This window comes from Macaca mulatta, chromosome 15, assembly GCF_049350105.2.
Source record: "Macaca mulatta isolate MMU2019108-1 chromosome 15, T2T-MMU8v2.0, whole genome shotgun sequence".
Taxonomy (NCBI): domain Eukaryota; kingdom Metazoa; phylum Chordata; class Mammalia; order Primates; family Cercopithecidae; genus Macaca; species Macaca mulatta.
The window spans coordinates 66,917,893-66,935,622 of record NC_133420.1 but is presented as its reverse complement, the minus strand read 5'-3'; the positions used below and the strand labels follow the sequence as shown (position 1 = coordinate 66,935,622).

The window sequence follows — 17,730 nt, the reverse complement described above, 5'->3', positions numbered from 1 at the left end:
CACCATTCATTAAATAGGGAATCCTTTCCCCATTGCTTGTTTTTGTCAGGTTTGTCAAAGATCAGATGGTTGTAGATGTGTGATGTTATTTCAGAGGCCTCTGTTCTGTTCCACTGGTCTATATAATTGTTTTGGTACTAGTAACATGCTGTTTTTATTACTGTAGCCTTGTAGTATAGTTTGAAGTCAGATAGCAGGAAGCATGACGCCTCCAGCTTTGTTCATTTTGTTTAGGATTGTCTTGGCTACATGGGCCCTTTTTTGGTTCCATATGAAATTTAAAGTAGTTTTTTCCAATTCTGTGAAGCAAGTCAATGGTAGCTTGATGTGGATAGCACTGAATCTGTAAATTACTTTGGGCAGTATGGCCATTTTCACAATATTTATTCTTCCTATCCATGAGCATGGAATGTTCTTCCATTTGTTTGTGTCCTCTCTTATTTCCTTGAACAGTGGTTTGTAGTTCTTGAAGAGGTCCTTCACATCCCTTATGAGTTGTACTCCTGAGTATTTTATTCTCTTTGTAGCAGTTGTGAATGGGAGTTCATTCATGATTTGGCTGTTTGTCTATTATCAGTGTATAGGAATGCTTGTGATTTTTGCAGATTGGTTTTGTATCCTGAGACTTTGCTGAAGTTGCTTATCACCTTAAGGAGATTTTGGACTGAGGCAAAGGGGTTTTCTAAATATACAATCATGTCATCTGCAAACAGAGACATTCCTATTTCAATACCCTGTATTTCTTTCTCTTGCCTATTTCCCTGGCCAGAACTTCCAATACTGTGTTGAATAGTAGTGGTGAGAGAGGGCATCCTTGTCTTGTGCCAGTTTTCAAAGAGAATGCTTCCAGTTTTTGCCCATTCAGTATGGTATTGACTGTGGGTTTGTCATAAATAGCTCTTACTATTTTGAGATATGTTCCATCAATACCTGGTTTATTGAGAGTTTTTAACATGAAGGGCTATTGAATTTTGTCGAAGGCCTTTTATCTATCTATTGAGATAATCATGTGGTTTTTGTCTTTGGTTCTGTTTATGTGATGGATTACATTTATTGAATTGTGTATGTTGAACCAGCCTTGCATTCCCAGGATGAAGCCGACTTGATCATGGTGGATAAGCTTTTTGATGTGCTGCTGGATTTGGTTTGCCAGTATTTTGAGGATTTTTGCATTGATGTTCATCAGGGATATTGGCTTGAAATTTTCTTTTTTGTTGTGTGTCTGCCAGGTTTTGGTATCAGGATGATGCTGGCCTCATAAAATGAGTTAGGGAGGAGTCCCTCTTTTTCTATTGTTATTGTTAGGAATAGTTTCAGAAGGAATGGTACCAGCTCCTCTTTGTACCTCTGGTAGAATTTGGCTGTGAATCCATCTGGTCCTGGGCTTTTTTTGGTTGGTAGGCTATTTATTACAGCCTCAATTTCAGAACTTGTTATTGGTCTATTCAGGGATTCAACTTCTTCCTGGTTTAGTCTTGGGAGGGTGTATGTGTCCAGGAGTTTATCCATTTCTTCTAGATTTTCTAGTTTATTTGCATAGAGGTGTTTATAGTATTCTCTATACTGGTACTTTGTATTTCTGTGGGATCACTGGTGATATTTCCTTTATCATTTTTTATTTCATCTATTTGATTCTCTCTTTTCTTCTTTATTAGTCTGGCTAGCAGTCTGTTTTGTTGATCTTTTCAAAAAACCACCTCCTGGATTAATTTTTTGAACAGTTTCTAGTGTCTCTATCTCCTTCAGTTCTGCTTTGATCTTAATTATTTCTTGCCTTCTGCTAGCTTTTGAGTTTGTTTGCTCTTGCATCTCTAGTTCTCTTAACTGTGATGTTAGGATGTTGATTTTAGAACTTTCCTCTTTCTCTTATGGGCATTTAGTGCTATAAATTTCCCTCTACACACTGCTTTAAGTGTGTCCCAGAGATTCTGGTACATTGTGTCTTTGTTCTCATTGGTTTCAAAGCACATCTTTATTTCTGCCTTCATTTCATTTTTTACCAGTCATTCAGAAGCAAGTTGTTCAGTTTCCGTGTAGTTGTGTGGTTTTGAGCGAGTTTCTTAATCTTGAGTTCTAATTTGATTGCACTGTGGTCTGAGAGACAGTTCGTTATGATTTCCATTCTTTTGCATATGCTGAGGAGTGTTTTACTTCCAATTATGTAGTCAGTTTTAGAAAAAGTGCGATGTGGTGCTGAGAAGAATGTATATTCTGTTGATTTGGGGTGGAAAGTTCTGTAGATGTCTATTAGGTCAGCTTTGTCCAGAGGTGAGTTCAAGTCCTGAATATCCTTGTTAATTTTCTGTCTTGTTGATCTATTATTGCCAGTGGGGTGTTAAAGTCTCCCACTATTATTGTGTGGGAGTCTAAGTCTCTTTGTAGGTCTCTAAGAACTTGCTTTATGTATTGGGTACATATATATTTAGGATAGTTAGCTCTTCTTGTCACATTGATCCCTTTACCATCATGTAATGGCCTTGTCTCTTTTGATCTTTGTTGGTTTAAAGTCTGTTTTATCAGAGACTAGGATTGCAACCCCTGCTTTCTTTTGCTTTCTATTTGGTTGGTAAATCTTCCTCCATCCCTTTATTTGGAGTCTATGTGTGTCTTTGCACTTGAGATGGGTCTTCTGAATACAGCACACTGATGGGTCTTGACTCTTTATCCAATTTTGCCAATCTGTGTCTTTTAATTGGGGCATTTAGCCCATTTACATTTAAGGTTAATATTGTTATGTGTGAATCTGATCCTGTCATCATGATGTTAGCTGGTTATTTTGCCCGTTGATGCAGGTTCTTCATAGCATTGATGGTCTTTACAATTTGGTATGTTTTTGCAGTGACTGGTATCGGTTGTTCCTTTCCATGTTTACTGCTTGCTTCAGGAGCTCTTGTGAGGCAGGCCTGGTGGTGACAAAATCTCTCAGCATTTGCTTGTCTATAAAGGATTTTATGTCTCCTTCACTTATGAAGCTTAGTTTGGCTGGATATGAAATTCTGGGTTGAAAATTCTTTAAGAATGTTGAATATTGGCCCCCATTCTCCTCTGACTTGTAGGGTTTCTGTAGAGAGATCCATTGTTAGTCTGATGGGCTTCCCTTTGTGGGTAACCTGACCTTTCTCTCTGGCTGCCCTTAACATTTTTTCCTTTGTTTCAACCTTGGTGAATCTGACAATTATGTGTCCTGTTGAGTATCATTGTGGTGTTCTGTGTATTTCCTGAGTTTGAATGTTGGCCTGCCTTGCTAGGTTGGGGAAGTTCTCCTGGATAATATCCTGAAGAATGTTTTCCAACTTGGTTTCATTCTCCCTGTCACTTTCAGGTACACCAGTCAAACATAATTTGGTCTTTTCACATAGTCCCATATTTCTTGGAGGCTTTGTTCGTTTCTTTTCACTCTTTTTTCTCTAATCTCTGATATATTTTCTTGATCGATTCAGCTATTGATACTTGTATATGCTTCACAAAGTTCTCATGCTGTTTTTCAGCTCCATCAGGTCATTTATATTCTTCTCTAAACTGGTTATTCTAGTTAGCAATTCATCTAACCTTTTTTCAAGGTTCTTGGCTTCCTTGCATTGGGTTAGAACATGCTCCTTTAGCTTGGAGGAGTTTATTACTACCCACCTTCTGAAGGGTACTTCTGTCAATTTGTCAATCTCATTCACTCTCTAGTTTTGTTCCCTTGCTGGCGAGGAGTTGTGGTCCTTTGGAGAAGAGCCATTCTGGTTTTTGGAATGTTCAGCCTTTTTGCACTGGTTTCTCCCCATCTTTGTGGATTTATTTACCTTTGGCCTTTGATGTTGATGACTGTCGGATGGGGTCTCTGAGTGGATGTCCTTTTTGTTGATGTTGATGCTATTCCTTTTTGTTTGTTAGTTTTCCCTCTAACAGACCCCTCTGCTGCAGGTCTGCTGGAGTTTGCTAGAGGTCCACTCCAGACCCTGTTTGCCTGGGTATCACCAGCAGAGGCTGCAGAACAGCAACAATTGCTGCCTGTTCCTTCCTCTGGAAGCTTCATCCCAAAGGGGCACCCACCAGCTGCCGGCCAGAGCTCTTCCAGTCAGGATACAGGGACCCACTTGAGAAGGCAATCTGGCCTTATCAGAGCTCGAATGCTGGGCTGGGAGAACCGCTACTCTCTTCAGAGCTGTCAGGCAGGGACATTTAAGTGTGCTGAGGCTGCGCCCACAGCCACCCCTTCCCCTAGGTGCTCTGTCCCAGGGAGATGGGGGTGTTGTCTATAAGTGCCTGGCTGGGGCTGCTGCCTTTGAGATGCCCTGCCCAGGGAAGAGGAATCTAGAGAGGCAATCGGCCATGCTGAGCTGTGGTGGGCTCCACCCAGTTTGAGACTTTGTTTACACTGAGGGTAAAACCGCCTACTCAAGCCTCAGCAATGTCCAATGCCCCACCCCCTACCAAGCTCAAGCATCCCAGGTTGACCTCAGACTGCTGTGCTAGCAGCAAGAATTTCAAGCCAGTGGATCTTAGCTTTCTGGGCTCCTTGCCGGTGTGGGACCCGCCAAGCCAGGCACTGGAGGGAATCTCCTGGTCTGCCAGTTGCAAAGGCCATGGGAAAAGTACAGTATCAGGCCGGTCTGCACCATTCCTCCCGGTACAGCCTCTCATGGCTTCCCTTGGCTAGGAGAGGGAGTTTCCTGACCCTTTGTGCTTCCTGGGTGAGGCAACGCCCCAACCCACTTGGGGTCACCCTCTGTGGGCTGCACCCACTGTCCAACCAGTCCCAATGAGATGAACTGGGTACCTCAGTTGGAAATGCAGAAATCACCTGCCTTCTGTGTTGATCTCACTGGGAGCTGCAGACTGGAGCTGTTCCTATTCGACCATCATGCCAACTCTCTCACAGAGTCTTTTGTAAATCTGTATATCCGAAGAAAAGATTGGAACTGTGTCTAAACTACTGCTTTTATTCATCAGGGAATCAAAGCTGTCCTGGCCGAGAGCTATGAGCGCATTCACCGCAGTAACCTGGTTGGCATGGGGGTGATCCCACTTGAATATCTCCCTGGTGAGAATGCAGATGCCCTGGGGCTCACAGGGCAGGAACGATACACTATCATTATTCCAGAAAACCTCAAACCACGAATGAAAGTTCAGGTCAAGGTAAGCTGGAGCCTCTATGCCAGGCCCCATCAAAAGGGGTCCCCTTGTTTGTAACCAGTCTTGTTAGAAGGAAATTAGTGAGGTTTGGAAGGTAAAAAAAAAAATCACTCAGTAGGACTGCATTAGACTTAGGAGGCCTACTAGCACCTTTTCTATGGATGATGCCTATGGATTTATTAATTTCTCTGTTTATTCATAGAGTTATCCTCAGTTCCATTCTTACCTCCCACCCCCTACTGTACCCTGTTCCCGGTCTCACTCAGCCCAGAGGCAGAAGATCATGATGGAGCTCAGGAATGTTACATTTCACATTCCCTAAAACATTTCACTATAAAAATGTGAGCAACAGATATACTCACTCCTCCCTAAGCCTGCCCATAGGCACCAGGCTTTGATTAGCCCAAGAGTAAAACTGACAGATCCCTAGGCAAGGTAAAGATAAAGTACCCAGCACCAGGTCCCAAGGGGGATTCGGTGTCTGTGTCTCAGATAAGCAGGTGGGCCAGCTGCCTAAGGGACAACCTTAATGAAATCTCTGCTGATTGGATATTCCGTCCACAGGGAGCCCCCAGAGGTTTAGAAAATATCACCCCAAGGATATTAATAGCTACTGCCCTGAGAGGCTATTTCTAGTTCTTAGATGCCTCTCCCCTCCAATCATTTGCAGTCTGTGTGATTCTTAAACTTTAATGGGCAAAGCAGCCTCCCAGGGATCTTGCTGAAATGCATCTTCTGATTTAGTGGGTCTGGGCTGGGGCCAGCAGCCTTACATGTCCCCATGTGCTGCTGGTGTTGCTGACGTGTGGACCACACCTGAGGGGCAGGCTGGGCAGAATCTCCTCTGAACAGAGCTGTCTCGCCGCCTCCCTCAGTGATTCTTCTGTTTCTTTGTGCCGCAGCTGGATACTGGAAAGACTTTCCAGGTTGTCATGAGGTTCGACACTGATGTGGAGCTCACTTATTTCCTCAATGGGGGCATCCTCAACTACATGATCCGCAAGATGGCCAAGTAGGAGACCTGCACTTGGTGCTGCGCCCAGGGAGGAAGTCGCACCACCAGCCAGCCCAGGCCCTGGTGGAGAGGCCTCCCCGGCTGCCTCTGGGAGGGGTGCTGCCTTGTAGATGGAGCAAGTGAGCACCAGGGTTTTGGTGCCAATCCTGCAGGCACAAAACCAGAAGTTTCTACATTCTCTATTTTTGTTAATCTTCTCTTTTTCCAGAATTTGGAAGCCAGAATGGTGGGAATGTCAGTAGTGTCAGAAAGAACCAAGCTTGTCTTTAAAGTTACTGATCACAGGACGTTGATTTTTCACTATTTCCTATTAATCTTCAGCTGAACACAAGCAAACCTTCTCAGGAGGTGTCTCCTACCCTCTTATTGTTCCTCTTACCCTCTGCTCAATGAAACCTTTCTCTTGAAGGTCATTTTCCTTTCTATATTATACCAGTGTTAACTGACATGGATAGATACGAACTTTTCACACTTCAAATCAGAGCAGTGATTCTCTCTTCTCTCCCCTTTTCCTTCAGAGTGAATCATCCAGACTCCTCATGGACAGATCAGGTGTTGAAGTTTTTTTGATTATGTACCTTTTGATAGATCCACATAAAAAGAAATCTGAAGTTTTCTTTTACTATCTTTTCATTTATCAAGCAGAGACCTTTGTTGGGAGGCGGTTTTGGCAGAACACATTTCTAATTTGAATGAAATGAAATCTATTTTCAATGAAAACATGTTGACTTTGAGTTTTGCTGTGTTTGTGGCTGGAATTTGGGACATTTAGTGCAGAGTGAATCTCAGACTATGTCATTAGGAAGCCTGAACAACCTTCATATTCTCCCATTTTTACAACTCTATCAGAATTGTACAGGTATAATGGAAATGTTTAGGAACCATTATGCTCTACCCTGTTTGGGAGCAGACAAGAGGGAAGAGTAGCCTGCTAGCAGTAGCAATGATGTGAGTACGTAAGGAAAAGCAGATGATCGGTTTTTAGTGCCCTGAAGTTTATCTGCTCATTTTTACCCCTGTAGTCGTTTCTGGGCATGTCTTAGTTTGCTTGGGCTGCTATAATGTAATACCATAGCCTGAATGGCTGAAAGAATAGAAATGTATTTTCTCACAGTTATGGAGGCTGGAATTCTGAGATCAAAGTTCTAGCCACTTCATTTTCTGGTGAGGACACTCTTCCTGGCTTACAGATGGCCACCTTCTTGCTTGTTCTCACATGGCATTTATTTGGTTTGTGCGTGGTGGGAGAGAGAGAAAATGGGCTCTCCCATGTCTCTTCTTACAGCAGCACTAATTGTATTGGATCAGGGTTCCACTCTTAGGGAGACCCAGGAAAGCTGGCGGTATAACTTGGTTCAAGTCCAAATGGCCTAAGAACCTGGAGGGGCATGGGGAATGCTGGTGTAAGTCCCAGAGTCTGAATGCCCAGGAACCAGCAGGAGCTGTGATGTCCAGGGACAGGAGGGCAGGATCTTTGTAACAAATTTTTTATGTCAAACTTAGCACTCAGGGGATATGGCCTGACCATCACAACGTCTGGAATCTAATCCTTTTTCTATTTCTCACCAGATGAGGGATCAAGACAGGTTATTTAGCATCCCTGCACTTGCGGTCCTGGGGATCTTATTTATATTAAAAAAAAAAAAATTACAAACAGCCAGGCACGGTGGCTCACACCTATAAAGCACTTTGGGAGGCTGAGGCGGGTAGATCATCTGAGGTCAGGAGTTCTAGACCAGCCTGGCCAACATGGTAAAACCCTGTCTCTACTAAAAATACAAAAATTAGCCAGGTATGGTGTCGGGCGCCTGTAATCCCAGCTACATGGGAGGCTGAGGCAGGAAAATTGCTTGAACCCAGGAGGCAGAGGCTGCAGTGAGCTGAGATCATGCCATTGTACTCCAGCCTGGCTACAAGAGCAAAACTCCATCTCAAAAAAAAAAAAAAAAAAATACAAACAGAACTCCATTATACAAAAAGCCTGTGATCCTCATGTTAGGATCAGTCCTAGAATAAAAACACTAAGAATGGCTGAGAAAACAGACCTCCACCCTCTTAGCTCTCCATTACTGAGCAGCTGGGGAGCTGTCTTGATCCCCACATTCAGTGGCTCCTATGGTCTGAATGTTTGTATCCTCCCAAAATTCACGTGGTGAAACCTTAACCCCCTAGGTGATGGTAATAGAAGCTGGGGCCTTTGGAAGGTGATTAGATCATGGTGGTGAGGCCCTCATGGATGGGGGTAGTGCCTTAAAAGAGGCTCAAGTTAGAGACCCCCTCATTTCTTCTACCATGGGAGAACACAGCAAGAAAGTACCATCTGTGAACCAGAAAGTGGGTTCTCACCAGATACTGAATCTGCCAGTGCTTTGAACCTAGACTTTCGGCCAGAACTGTGAGGAATGTCTATTGTTTATAAGGCACCCAGTTCATATTTAGTTACAGCAGCCCAACCAAAGACCGTGGTTATGAGGAAACAGATTCTTGTGGCTAGACTAGTGGCTAGACTAATGGAAGTGGGTCCCTTACCTCCAAGTATACCTTCTGTCCTTTTCAGTAAAAATATCTTTGCCAGACACAGTGGCTCATGCCTATAATCCCAACACTTTGGGAGGCCGAGGCTGGAGGGTTGCTTGAGCCCAGAAGTTTGAGACCAACCTGGGCAACACTTTACAAAAAAAAATCAATTAATTAAATCAGCCAGGTGTGCACCTGTGGTCCCAGCTTTTGAGGAGGCTGAGGTGGGAGGACCACTTGAGCCTGGGAGGTCGAGGCCATGATTGTTCCACTGCACTCCAGCCTGGGCAACAAAGTGAGACCCTATCACCCCCCCGGAAAAAAAAAAAAAAAAGGTATCTTGGCCAGTGTCTCAACCTTGCCCACTAACAAGCCTAAATAAACGAACTTCTTTTACCTGGTTCTTTAAGGGCTGGTCGTCTTACTATCCAAATGAAAAATATGCTGTTCTCCCTCCCATATTCTTTGGGAATGAAGATTCCCATGTTTGTTCTGATAGTTTTCCAAATTCATTACTGCCTGATCCCTCCTAGGGAAAAAGGCATTCCTGGCATCCACAGCAAGCTAAGAGTTAATATTTTTAATATAGCAAATACACACGAAGGGCATCCCTCGTCCTTATTTACCCACCAGATTTTTATGGTACGTCGGGAGTAATCTAGGGGAAAGATCCATTAGGCATGAATCTTAGCTGTGGTAGAAGCACAACTGAAATTAGCTAAAGCAAAAAAAAAAAAAAAAAAAAAGCTGGATCACAGAACTTGAGGAACAGTGGTGGCCATGACTGTGGGCTTGATTGGATCTAGTGACTCAAGCTCCCTTCCATTTGCCCCTCCAACCACCCCCCATCCCTCCGCCAATCATACCTTCTATTGGCCTCTGCAGTAAAGTGGCCTATTCTGGGCCCTTCCATATGCCAGGGGATATGGCCACCAGCAGTTCTGGGGCAACCATTAATAATTTGTGATCTTGGAGATTTGTCTCCCAGTATTCCCTAGGGCAAAAATATTGGGAGTTCCTAGTCACCTAAATGAAGAACTTTATTTTTGGCAGTTTCCCTTTCAGGGCTCTAACAGGACTGGAGTAATGCACGGGGTTATGTAGGAGCAATGCAGAGCCACTTTTGAAAAATAGTAACCAAGGTTCTCCTGGCTGCCTTCTTAGGACATTATTAAATGTCATAAACACAAGTGGATTTTAACATCCAGCCAGTTTGTGTTCAACCAGACGGCATAATTATCATGAAAAAAGATTATATAATGGTAGCTGATATTCTTATTTTTAAAAGTTGACATCCCAAGAGTGAATCCTACATATTCAATACAGATTTATTGAATGAAATTCGTAGTTTTATGTTATAATGAAACAGAGTTCCAGGCATGTACCTGCCAAATTTGGTTCTGGTTGTCTTTTCGTATGCAGGCTGGATACCTGCTACTGTGCTTTTACAGGATGTTAACAGTGTCCCCTGAGTAAAACAGACCCAGGGTCAGTACATTTGGGAACCACTGAGTTAAACGGGTTTTATCACTGCAGAACAGACACAAGAACAATGTGTGCTGTAAATCACTGTTTGCAGGGAAGGTGGCAGCAAATGGCACAGAAACCCACCTGACCACAGAGTGCTTTCTTCTGGGCGTCTCACACACTGTGCTCCACAGGATGCTCTTGAGAAACACTGAGCTATGGTTGGTCTGCTGTTTGAAATTCAAATAATAATGAATCAGTTTTAAGGACAGGAATTGTTTTACTGACCTTGATGTTGAGATGAGTCTTCATTTCAGGGTGAAAATATCACAGCATCAGCACAGGCCAGGACTGCAGAGATAACAAGGTGGTGGTTGTATAACAGGTGGTGTCTCAACCACAGGAGCTTCAAAACATGCACATGGCTGGACACCCTGCCAGGATGCTGTAATGGGGCTGGGCATGTGTCCATGAAGAAGACTCCCCAGTTGTTTCTAAAATGTGGCCTTTGGTCTAGAAATGCAATGACCAGCATTTGGGAGTCAGTCAAGAGATCCACTTCCTAAAAGCCTACCTACTCATCTCTTTCATTCAATACATGTTAACCAAGTGCCTACTTTGTTTGAGTCCATGCCTGGCAATGACATTATTCTATTAAAAGTCAAACAAGGAAATGCTAAGTTTTCCTTATTTCACTTCAGTCTGCCTGCCTCCGTTGGCTGAAGAGGGCTATTCACCTTCATCCAAATTGAATCATTTACACACTTAAAAGAACTTTTCTTGGCCAGTTATGGTGGCTTATGCCTGTAATCCCAACACTGTGGGAGGCCGAGGCAAGTGGATCACTTGAGGTCAGGAGTTCAAGATCAGCCTGGCCAACATGGTGAAACCCTGACTCCACTAAAAATAATAAAAATTAGCCGGGTGTGGTGGCAGGTGCCCGTACCCAGCTACTTGGGAGGCTGAGGCAGGAGAATCACTTGAACCCAGAAGGCAGAGATTGCAGTGAGCCGAGATCACACCACTATACTCCAACCTGGGCAACAGAGTGAGACTCCATCTCAAAAAAAATTTTTTTTTCTCTTATTAAATCTATTTCTGGTAGATGTTTTACACATCCTATTGGAGTTCTTAAACAGTAGTGTATTAGTCCATTTTCACACTGCTATAAAGAACTGCCTGAGACTGGGTAATTTATAAAGAAAAGAGGTTTAATAGACTCACAGTTACACATGGCTGAGGAGGCCTCAGGAAACTTACAATCATGGCAGAAGGGGAAGTAGGCACGTCTTACATGGCAGCAGATGAGAGAGAAAGTGTGTGTGTAAAGGAGGAATTGTCAAACACTTATAAAACCATCAGCTCTTATGAGAACTCACTATCCCAAGAACAGCATGGGGACAACTGCCCCCGTGATCTAATCACCTCCCATCAGGTCCCTCCCTTGACGCATGGGGATTATAATTCAAGATGAGATTTGGGTGGGGACACAGAGCCAAACCATATCAAATAGCAATTAAAAAAACAGTCACATAAGAAAAGACATTCTTAATAAAATACAAATGGAAAATGAAAAAAAAATCAACTCATAAACTTGGTTTAAATAATCAAATTGTATTGGATCTTAGTAAGAATACTGCTACTAGTAATTATTATCAAGCAACTACTGTGTCATGTACATTTCACACATTCTTTTAATTAAAAACTCTCCACTAACCCTTACAGTTCAGTATTATCCTTGTTTTATAGATGAAGAAAAGCCAAAGAGAAGTTATATAACTGGCAAGTTTCTCTGGCTCCCTGCCTGCACCATTGCTCACTAGATTGCATGGAGAGGGAGGCGGCTGGAACACCTCATCCCGTTGATCTCCAGGGAACTCAGGCACTTGCTTCCATGTCTAGAAAAACCGCAAACTAAGCTCTTTGAAGCATGAGCAAACCTTGCTAAGTGACACATGAATGCCATTTGGATACATATTCTAATCTTTCAAGTAGAAAGGACAGTCAGACTGCCTCACCTGTAACATCCAAGGGATCTGAGAACAGACATTCAGTCCAGGTGTTGAACATCAACCATTAAAGGAAAATCGTCAAAGAGAACAATGGCACATATTAAGAGAACATATTAATAGGGCAAGATATATAGTAAACTAAGTTTTCAAGAAATATTTTATCATTTTTATGCTCACTACTAAAAGCTGTCCACTGTAGAGTGGACACACATTGCTACATACAGCAACTCTAGAGTGGACAGCTTTTAGTAGTGAGCATAAAAATGGCTTTATGTACTCATGTTCTCTGTGTAGCCGTACCACATGTTGCTACACAGGGAACATGAGTACATATAACCATTACATATACATACCTGTATGTATGTATAATAGTTATATATACATATTTACAGTATATACATGTATATATATTGAACCCTTGGAATTACCAACCCTTAAGGGATCAGCAAAGAGGAGGACTCAATAAAAAAGACTAGACTAGAACTAGAAGAGAGAAGAGCCCAGGGACAGTTTCAAGAAGAGTGCTCAACAGGGCCAAATGTGCAGAAGTCAAATAGAAGGTCAAGAAGTGCCCAGTGGATTTGGCAACCAGAGTCACTGGTAACCTTCAAAAGAACAATTTCAGTAGATTGTTAATGGCAAAAGCCAATGTACAGTAGGTTAAGGAGAAAAAAGGAGATAAAAATTCCCAACATTCCATTCATTCATCTATCCCGGTGTGTACAGAGTGATTACTGTGTGTTTGTTGGCAGTTACTCTAAAAAGAAAGCTAGAAATGAGGCTTTTAAATTTTTCCCAAGTACTAAGAGCTCTGTTGGCCTACAAAATATTCAGTGCTGTGATTCACTCGTGTGCTTTGCATATATAATATAATACAAACTGTTAAAGATATTTTTAAAAAAATATTTTCACAGGCGTACAAGCGATCCATGATTATACCCACTATGTTTGTTTCTTCTCCACTCAAAGTTACTCATTCCCTGTAGCTGAAGATTGAGGCCCTGATATCATTTGGCCATTTCTGCTGGATCAAATGGTATCTTCTCAAAATGAAAGTCCTTCCACTTCGAGTACAGTGTCTGAACTCCAGTTGCAATATCCTCCACCACAAAACTTTCAATTTTTATAACTGGAATCTCAAATGTCTTGTACTTCATATGGATTCCCCAGTCATGGCTGCAGTTCTGTCGGGCACAGAATATCTTTTCTCTTTTATCAAAATTTGAAAACTTCTTTGGCTTGGGATGTGGTCTCCTCACAAAGCATTCCTTAAAAGCATCTCCAAGCACAGTGTAATGGCATTCCTACAGATAAAGGGATGGAATAACACACAAAAGAGAACATTAGAACCAGTACATAATTGTGATTAAAAAAAAAAAAAAGAGAACTCCACAATAATCTGAGATGAAGAATAGGTGGGTCTCACTTATTTTATTGGAGGAAAACAAATATGGATTCACCTGAAGTCCAGAGGACGATCCATGCACCTGACTCCCTTCTACAGGCAGGGTAGTGTTGCAAGTGAGGACACTGGGCACCTCATAGAGAGGAAGATTAAGAAAGACCCAGGTAACCCAGCTTCTGAAGGTAGATACTTATTATTCAAAAACACAAGCGATGTTTGTTGAAAATCTGTGAAGCTGAAGTTCACCAGTGGCCCTAGCAGGCACAATCCAAAGGATACAGGGAAAATGACCAAGGTCAAGGTGCAATTGAAGAAGGTCAGGGACTAACGTGTTCACAGGCCCCACCTAGAGTCAACTTTAGAGTAAACGGCTCAAACAAATGCAGATCCAACATACTAGTCCCTCAGGAAAACATAGGGTCTAAAAGGGCCATTTTTAGTAGAATAATCACCCAAATTGGAGCTAAAAGGACCTTTTACGCTAAAGAAGCAGACTTAGAAAGGTAAGGGAACTTAGCAATATGACTCCTAATATGCTTTTTGCCCAAACAGCTGAGCTGATGAGAGATTTCTGCTTTCTGAAGATGAATGGAACACCCTGAAGTAATAACTCCTCATCTGAGCCAGCCCAGCCCCTCCACCGTAACCCCACATGCAAGACAGTTATACCCCACATTTCTCTTTGGAGATTTTTCTAACCCTTTTTCTGAAAGTTTTAAGAACAAAATATAAGGCTGCAATAGAAAGCCAACCTTCAGATGTCACATTTTACAAATAAGGATATATTTTCTTCATTATAGAAGTGATCCATAGCCCAAAAGGAATGTTTGGAAAACATAAAGTACTAGGGAAAGAGAAAAAGATCATGGAATCTCACCACCAAAATATTAATACATTTTGGTATAGTTCCCCTAGCCTTTGTTTTTCTGTAGAAAGGTAAGTTTTTTGACTTTTTCTTGACAGTGACAATGGTATTTGCTGCTGTTTCACACAGCTATAAAGTAGCATCTTTATAATTTTGTGTTCTGGTTACTTTTTTCCACATTAGTTTGTAAGCAGTTTTTCATTATACTACATAAACTTCATAATCTTTAAAATAAACTTTACTTTGGAACAATTTTAGATTTACAGAAAAATTGCAAAGATATCCCAGAAAATTTCTGCATACCCTTTGCCCAGTTTCCCCAAATGCTAACATTTCATATACCACAGTACATTTGTCAAAACCAAGATATTAACATCAGTACATTACTATTATCTAAACTACAGATTTTACCACTCTTTCTCTAGTCATATCCTTTATCTGTTCTAGGAGCTAATCCAGGACACTTCATTGCATGTAGCATGCCTTTTTTTTTTTTTTTTTTTTGAGACAGAGTCTTGCTCTGTCACCCAGGCTAGAGTGCAGTGGTGCGACATCAGCTCACTGCAACCTCCGCCTCCCGGGTTCAAGTGATTCTCCTGCCTCAGCCTCCTGAGTAGCTGGGATTACAGGTGCCCACCACCATGCCCAGCTTATTTTTGTATTTTTAGTAGAGAGAGGGTTTTGCCATGTTGGCCAGGCTGGTCTCGAACTCCTGACCTCAGGTGATCCACCTGCCTCAAAGTACTGGGATTACAGGCATGAGCCACCATGCTCGGCCTGACCACTTTAATGGCTTTTTTTTAAATGGCTGTGTAATATTAAGTGGCTGTACAGCAATGTTTTAAAACTATTTTTTTCTTTTTTTGAGCCAGGGTCTTACTCTGTCATCCAGACTAGAGTGCAGTGGTGCAATCATGGCTTACTGCAGCCTTGATCTCTCAAGTTCAAACAATCAGCCCACCTAGCCTTCTGAGTAGCTGGAACTACAGGCTCTTGCTACCATGCCCAGCTTTTTTTTTTTTTTTAAATTTTTTTTTTGTGACAGAGTCTCTCTGTCACCTGGGCTGGAGTGGAATGGCGTGATTTTGGCTCACTGCAACCTCTGCCTCCTGGGTTCAAGCAATTCTCCTGCCTCAGCCTCCCGAGTAGCTAAGATTACAGCCGCCTGCCCCTACGCCCAGCTAATTTTTGTATTTTTAGTAGAGACAGGGTTTCATCATGTTGGCCGGGCTGGTCTCGAACTCCTGACCTTGTGATTTACCCAACTCGGCCTCCCAAAGTGTTTGGATTACAGGTGTGAGCCACTATGCCTGGCCAAAAACTATTTATTATTGAACATTTAGTATTTCTTTTTCACTTCTTAGCTTTTTTTCAAATACACAGATCATGGCCATAATAGCAATGGAAATAATAGAGTTTTACTATAAATATTTCACCGACAGTAAGCTTTAGCTAGTGCTAAAACATGACCAGGCACTTTGTAAAAAGGCAGCTTACCTCTATCACTCTTATGTCAGCTGTGTAACATACCAAGGCTTTGCACTTTCCGCAGAGCAGTTTTTTATTTTCCTTATCAGGTACAGGTTTTGGTTTTTCTTGACTATCTCTGATTAATTTTTCATGAGTCTGTATATGCAGAATCTAATGCAAAAATAAAGACCTCAAATATAATTTAACACATATAGAGAGAAACAGGCACAGATAGATATATACATATACATGCACATATACAATCATTCATATACAACTTCCATGAACATATGGTACCTGACTTGGTAAAATCACAGATTTTATTGGTTCTCCTAACTTAATATTAGTCAATGTTTAATTGTGGCCTCCAACTAGTCTTTCAATTTCTTCATCAAAAATGCTCATAAAAGCACTAAAGATGTCCATAGAATAGTCATATGAACCATGCTTTCTACTTTAGTGTTTTGCAAAACTTGAAAAAAAGCAAAACCTGTACCAGATATACAATATGCACTGTTTCAGGCATAATTATATCCATTTGCAGGCACAAACCCAATGAGTGATACAGCAGGCAGAAGAGCCCCTGATACGGTTTGGCTGTATCCTTACCCAAATCTCAACTTGAATTGTTTTCATCTTCCAGAATTCCCGTGTGTTATGGGACGGACCCAGGGAGAGGTAATTGAATCATGGGGGCCAGTCTTTCCTGTGCTATTCTTATGATAGTGAATAAGTCTCCCGAGATCTGATGAGTTTATCAGGGGTTTCCACTTTTGCTTCTTCCTCATTTTTCTCCTGCTGCTGCCATGTAAGAAGTGCCTTCTGCCTCCCACCATGATTCTGAGGCCTCCCCAGCCATGTGGAACTGTAAGTCCAATTAAACCTCTTTGTTTTCCCAATCTCAGGTATGTCTTTGTCAGTGGTATAAAAACAGACTAATACAGCCCTCAACATCTAAAACCTTTTTTCTCTCTCCCCTTCAGCCACAGGGAATATTGTTGCATATGTGTAGTATGATTTTATTCTAATTCAAAATCTAGTCCTTGGCTAAGAACATGGTCCAACTTAGAACCATGGACATGATAGTATAAAACTCTTCATACCAATAAATAGATCTCAAACTGAATGAAAAAAAAAATCATAGATGCCAACACTGAGATGAGAAAGATTTTAAAGCCCCTAATAAAGATGCTTCGATGGACAGTTATAAATACTTTTGAAACATAAAGAGAAAACATAAAGGTTCAACAATGAAATGGAAGACAAAGTTTAGAACTGAAAGATACAACCAAAATAAAAAGGTCAATGGATGGGCTTTCCGTGGCAGAATGGAAGGGACAAAGAAAAGAGTCAGTGATCTGAAAGAACAACAGAAATTACCCAATCTAAACAACAACAAAATACACTGGGGGGGGGGGGGGAAGCAAAGTCTCAAGGACCTGTAGGACTATAAAAAACGATGTCATGGCACTGGAGTTCTGCAAGGAGAGAAGAGCAGGGCTTAAAAAGTATTCAAAGAAATAACAGCCAAATATATCCCAAATTTAACAAGCTACATCAACCAAGATTCAAGAAGCTGAACAAGCTCCAAACAGGATAAACACCTTCAAAAAACACTCTGAGACACGTTATAATTAAACTTATGAAAACTGAAGAAAAAAATCTTGAAAGCAGTCAGAGGAAAAAAAAAAAGAAAAAGACATCTTACCCATAGGGGGAAATCAGTCTGAATAACAGGAGATTTGTCATTAGAAACAATGGAGGCTACCTGGAAGTGGCACAATATTTTTTAAATGCTGAAAGAAAAGAACAGTCCATCCCAGAACCCTAGACTCAGCAAGATGCCACCTTCAAAAAT

The 17,730-nt window shown here is 41.7% G+C and overlaps 2 protein-coding genes and 1 long non-coding RNA gene across 23 annotated transcripts in view; 2 read left to right on the top strand and 1 right to left on the bottom strand.

Annotated features, from left to right (window-relative positions):
• The window catches only part of ACO1 (aconitase 1), a 67,720-nt gene extending 60,864 nt beyond the window's left edge, over positions 1–6,856 (top strand). For 11 of the 12 annotated variants that reach the window (NM_001257865.1, XM_077965180.1, XM_077965177.1 and 8 more), the window contains 2 exon segments: positions 4,939–5,124; positions 6,024–6,856. In NM_001257865.1, the coding sequence (NP_001244794.1) occupies positions 4,939–5,124; positions 6,024–6,137 (300 nt within the window). In that variant the 3' untranslated portion in view covers positions 6,138–6,856. 12 annotated transcript variants of the gene reach the window in all.
• A 3,073-nt stretch (positions 6,857–9,929) lies between these two features.
• LOC144334677 (uncharacterized) lies at positions 9,930–17,570 on the top strand. Its single transcript, XR_013404798.1, has 2 exons — positions 9,930–10,940; positions 15,683–17,570. It is a non-coding gene; the product is annotated as an uncharacterized LOC144334677 (long non-coding RNA).
• The window catches only part of RIGI (RNA sensor RIG-I), a 74,065-nt gene continuing 67,645 nt past the window's right edge, over positions 11,311–17,730 (bottom strand). For 8 of the 10 annotated variants that reach the window (XR_013404603.1, XM_077965168.1, XM_077965170.1 and 5 more), the window contains 2 exons: positions 15,900–16,043; positions 11,311–13,436 (listed from right to left, as the gene is read on the bottom strand). Coding sequence is in view for 9 of the 10 variants with exons in the window: in XM_077965168.1 (XP_077821294.1) it covers positions 13,140–13,436; positions 15,900–16,043 (441 nt within the window). In the remaining variant the exon portion in view is untranslated. The remainder of the gene's footprint in view (positions 13,437–15,899; positions 16,044–17,730) is intronic. The other 2 variants (XM_077965167.1, NM_001042668.1) reach the window with 2 other exon arrangements.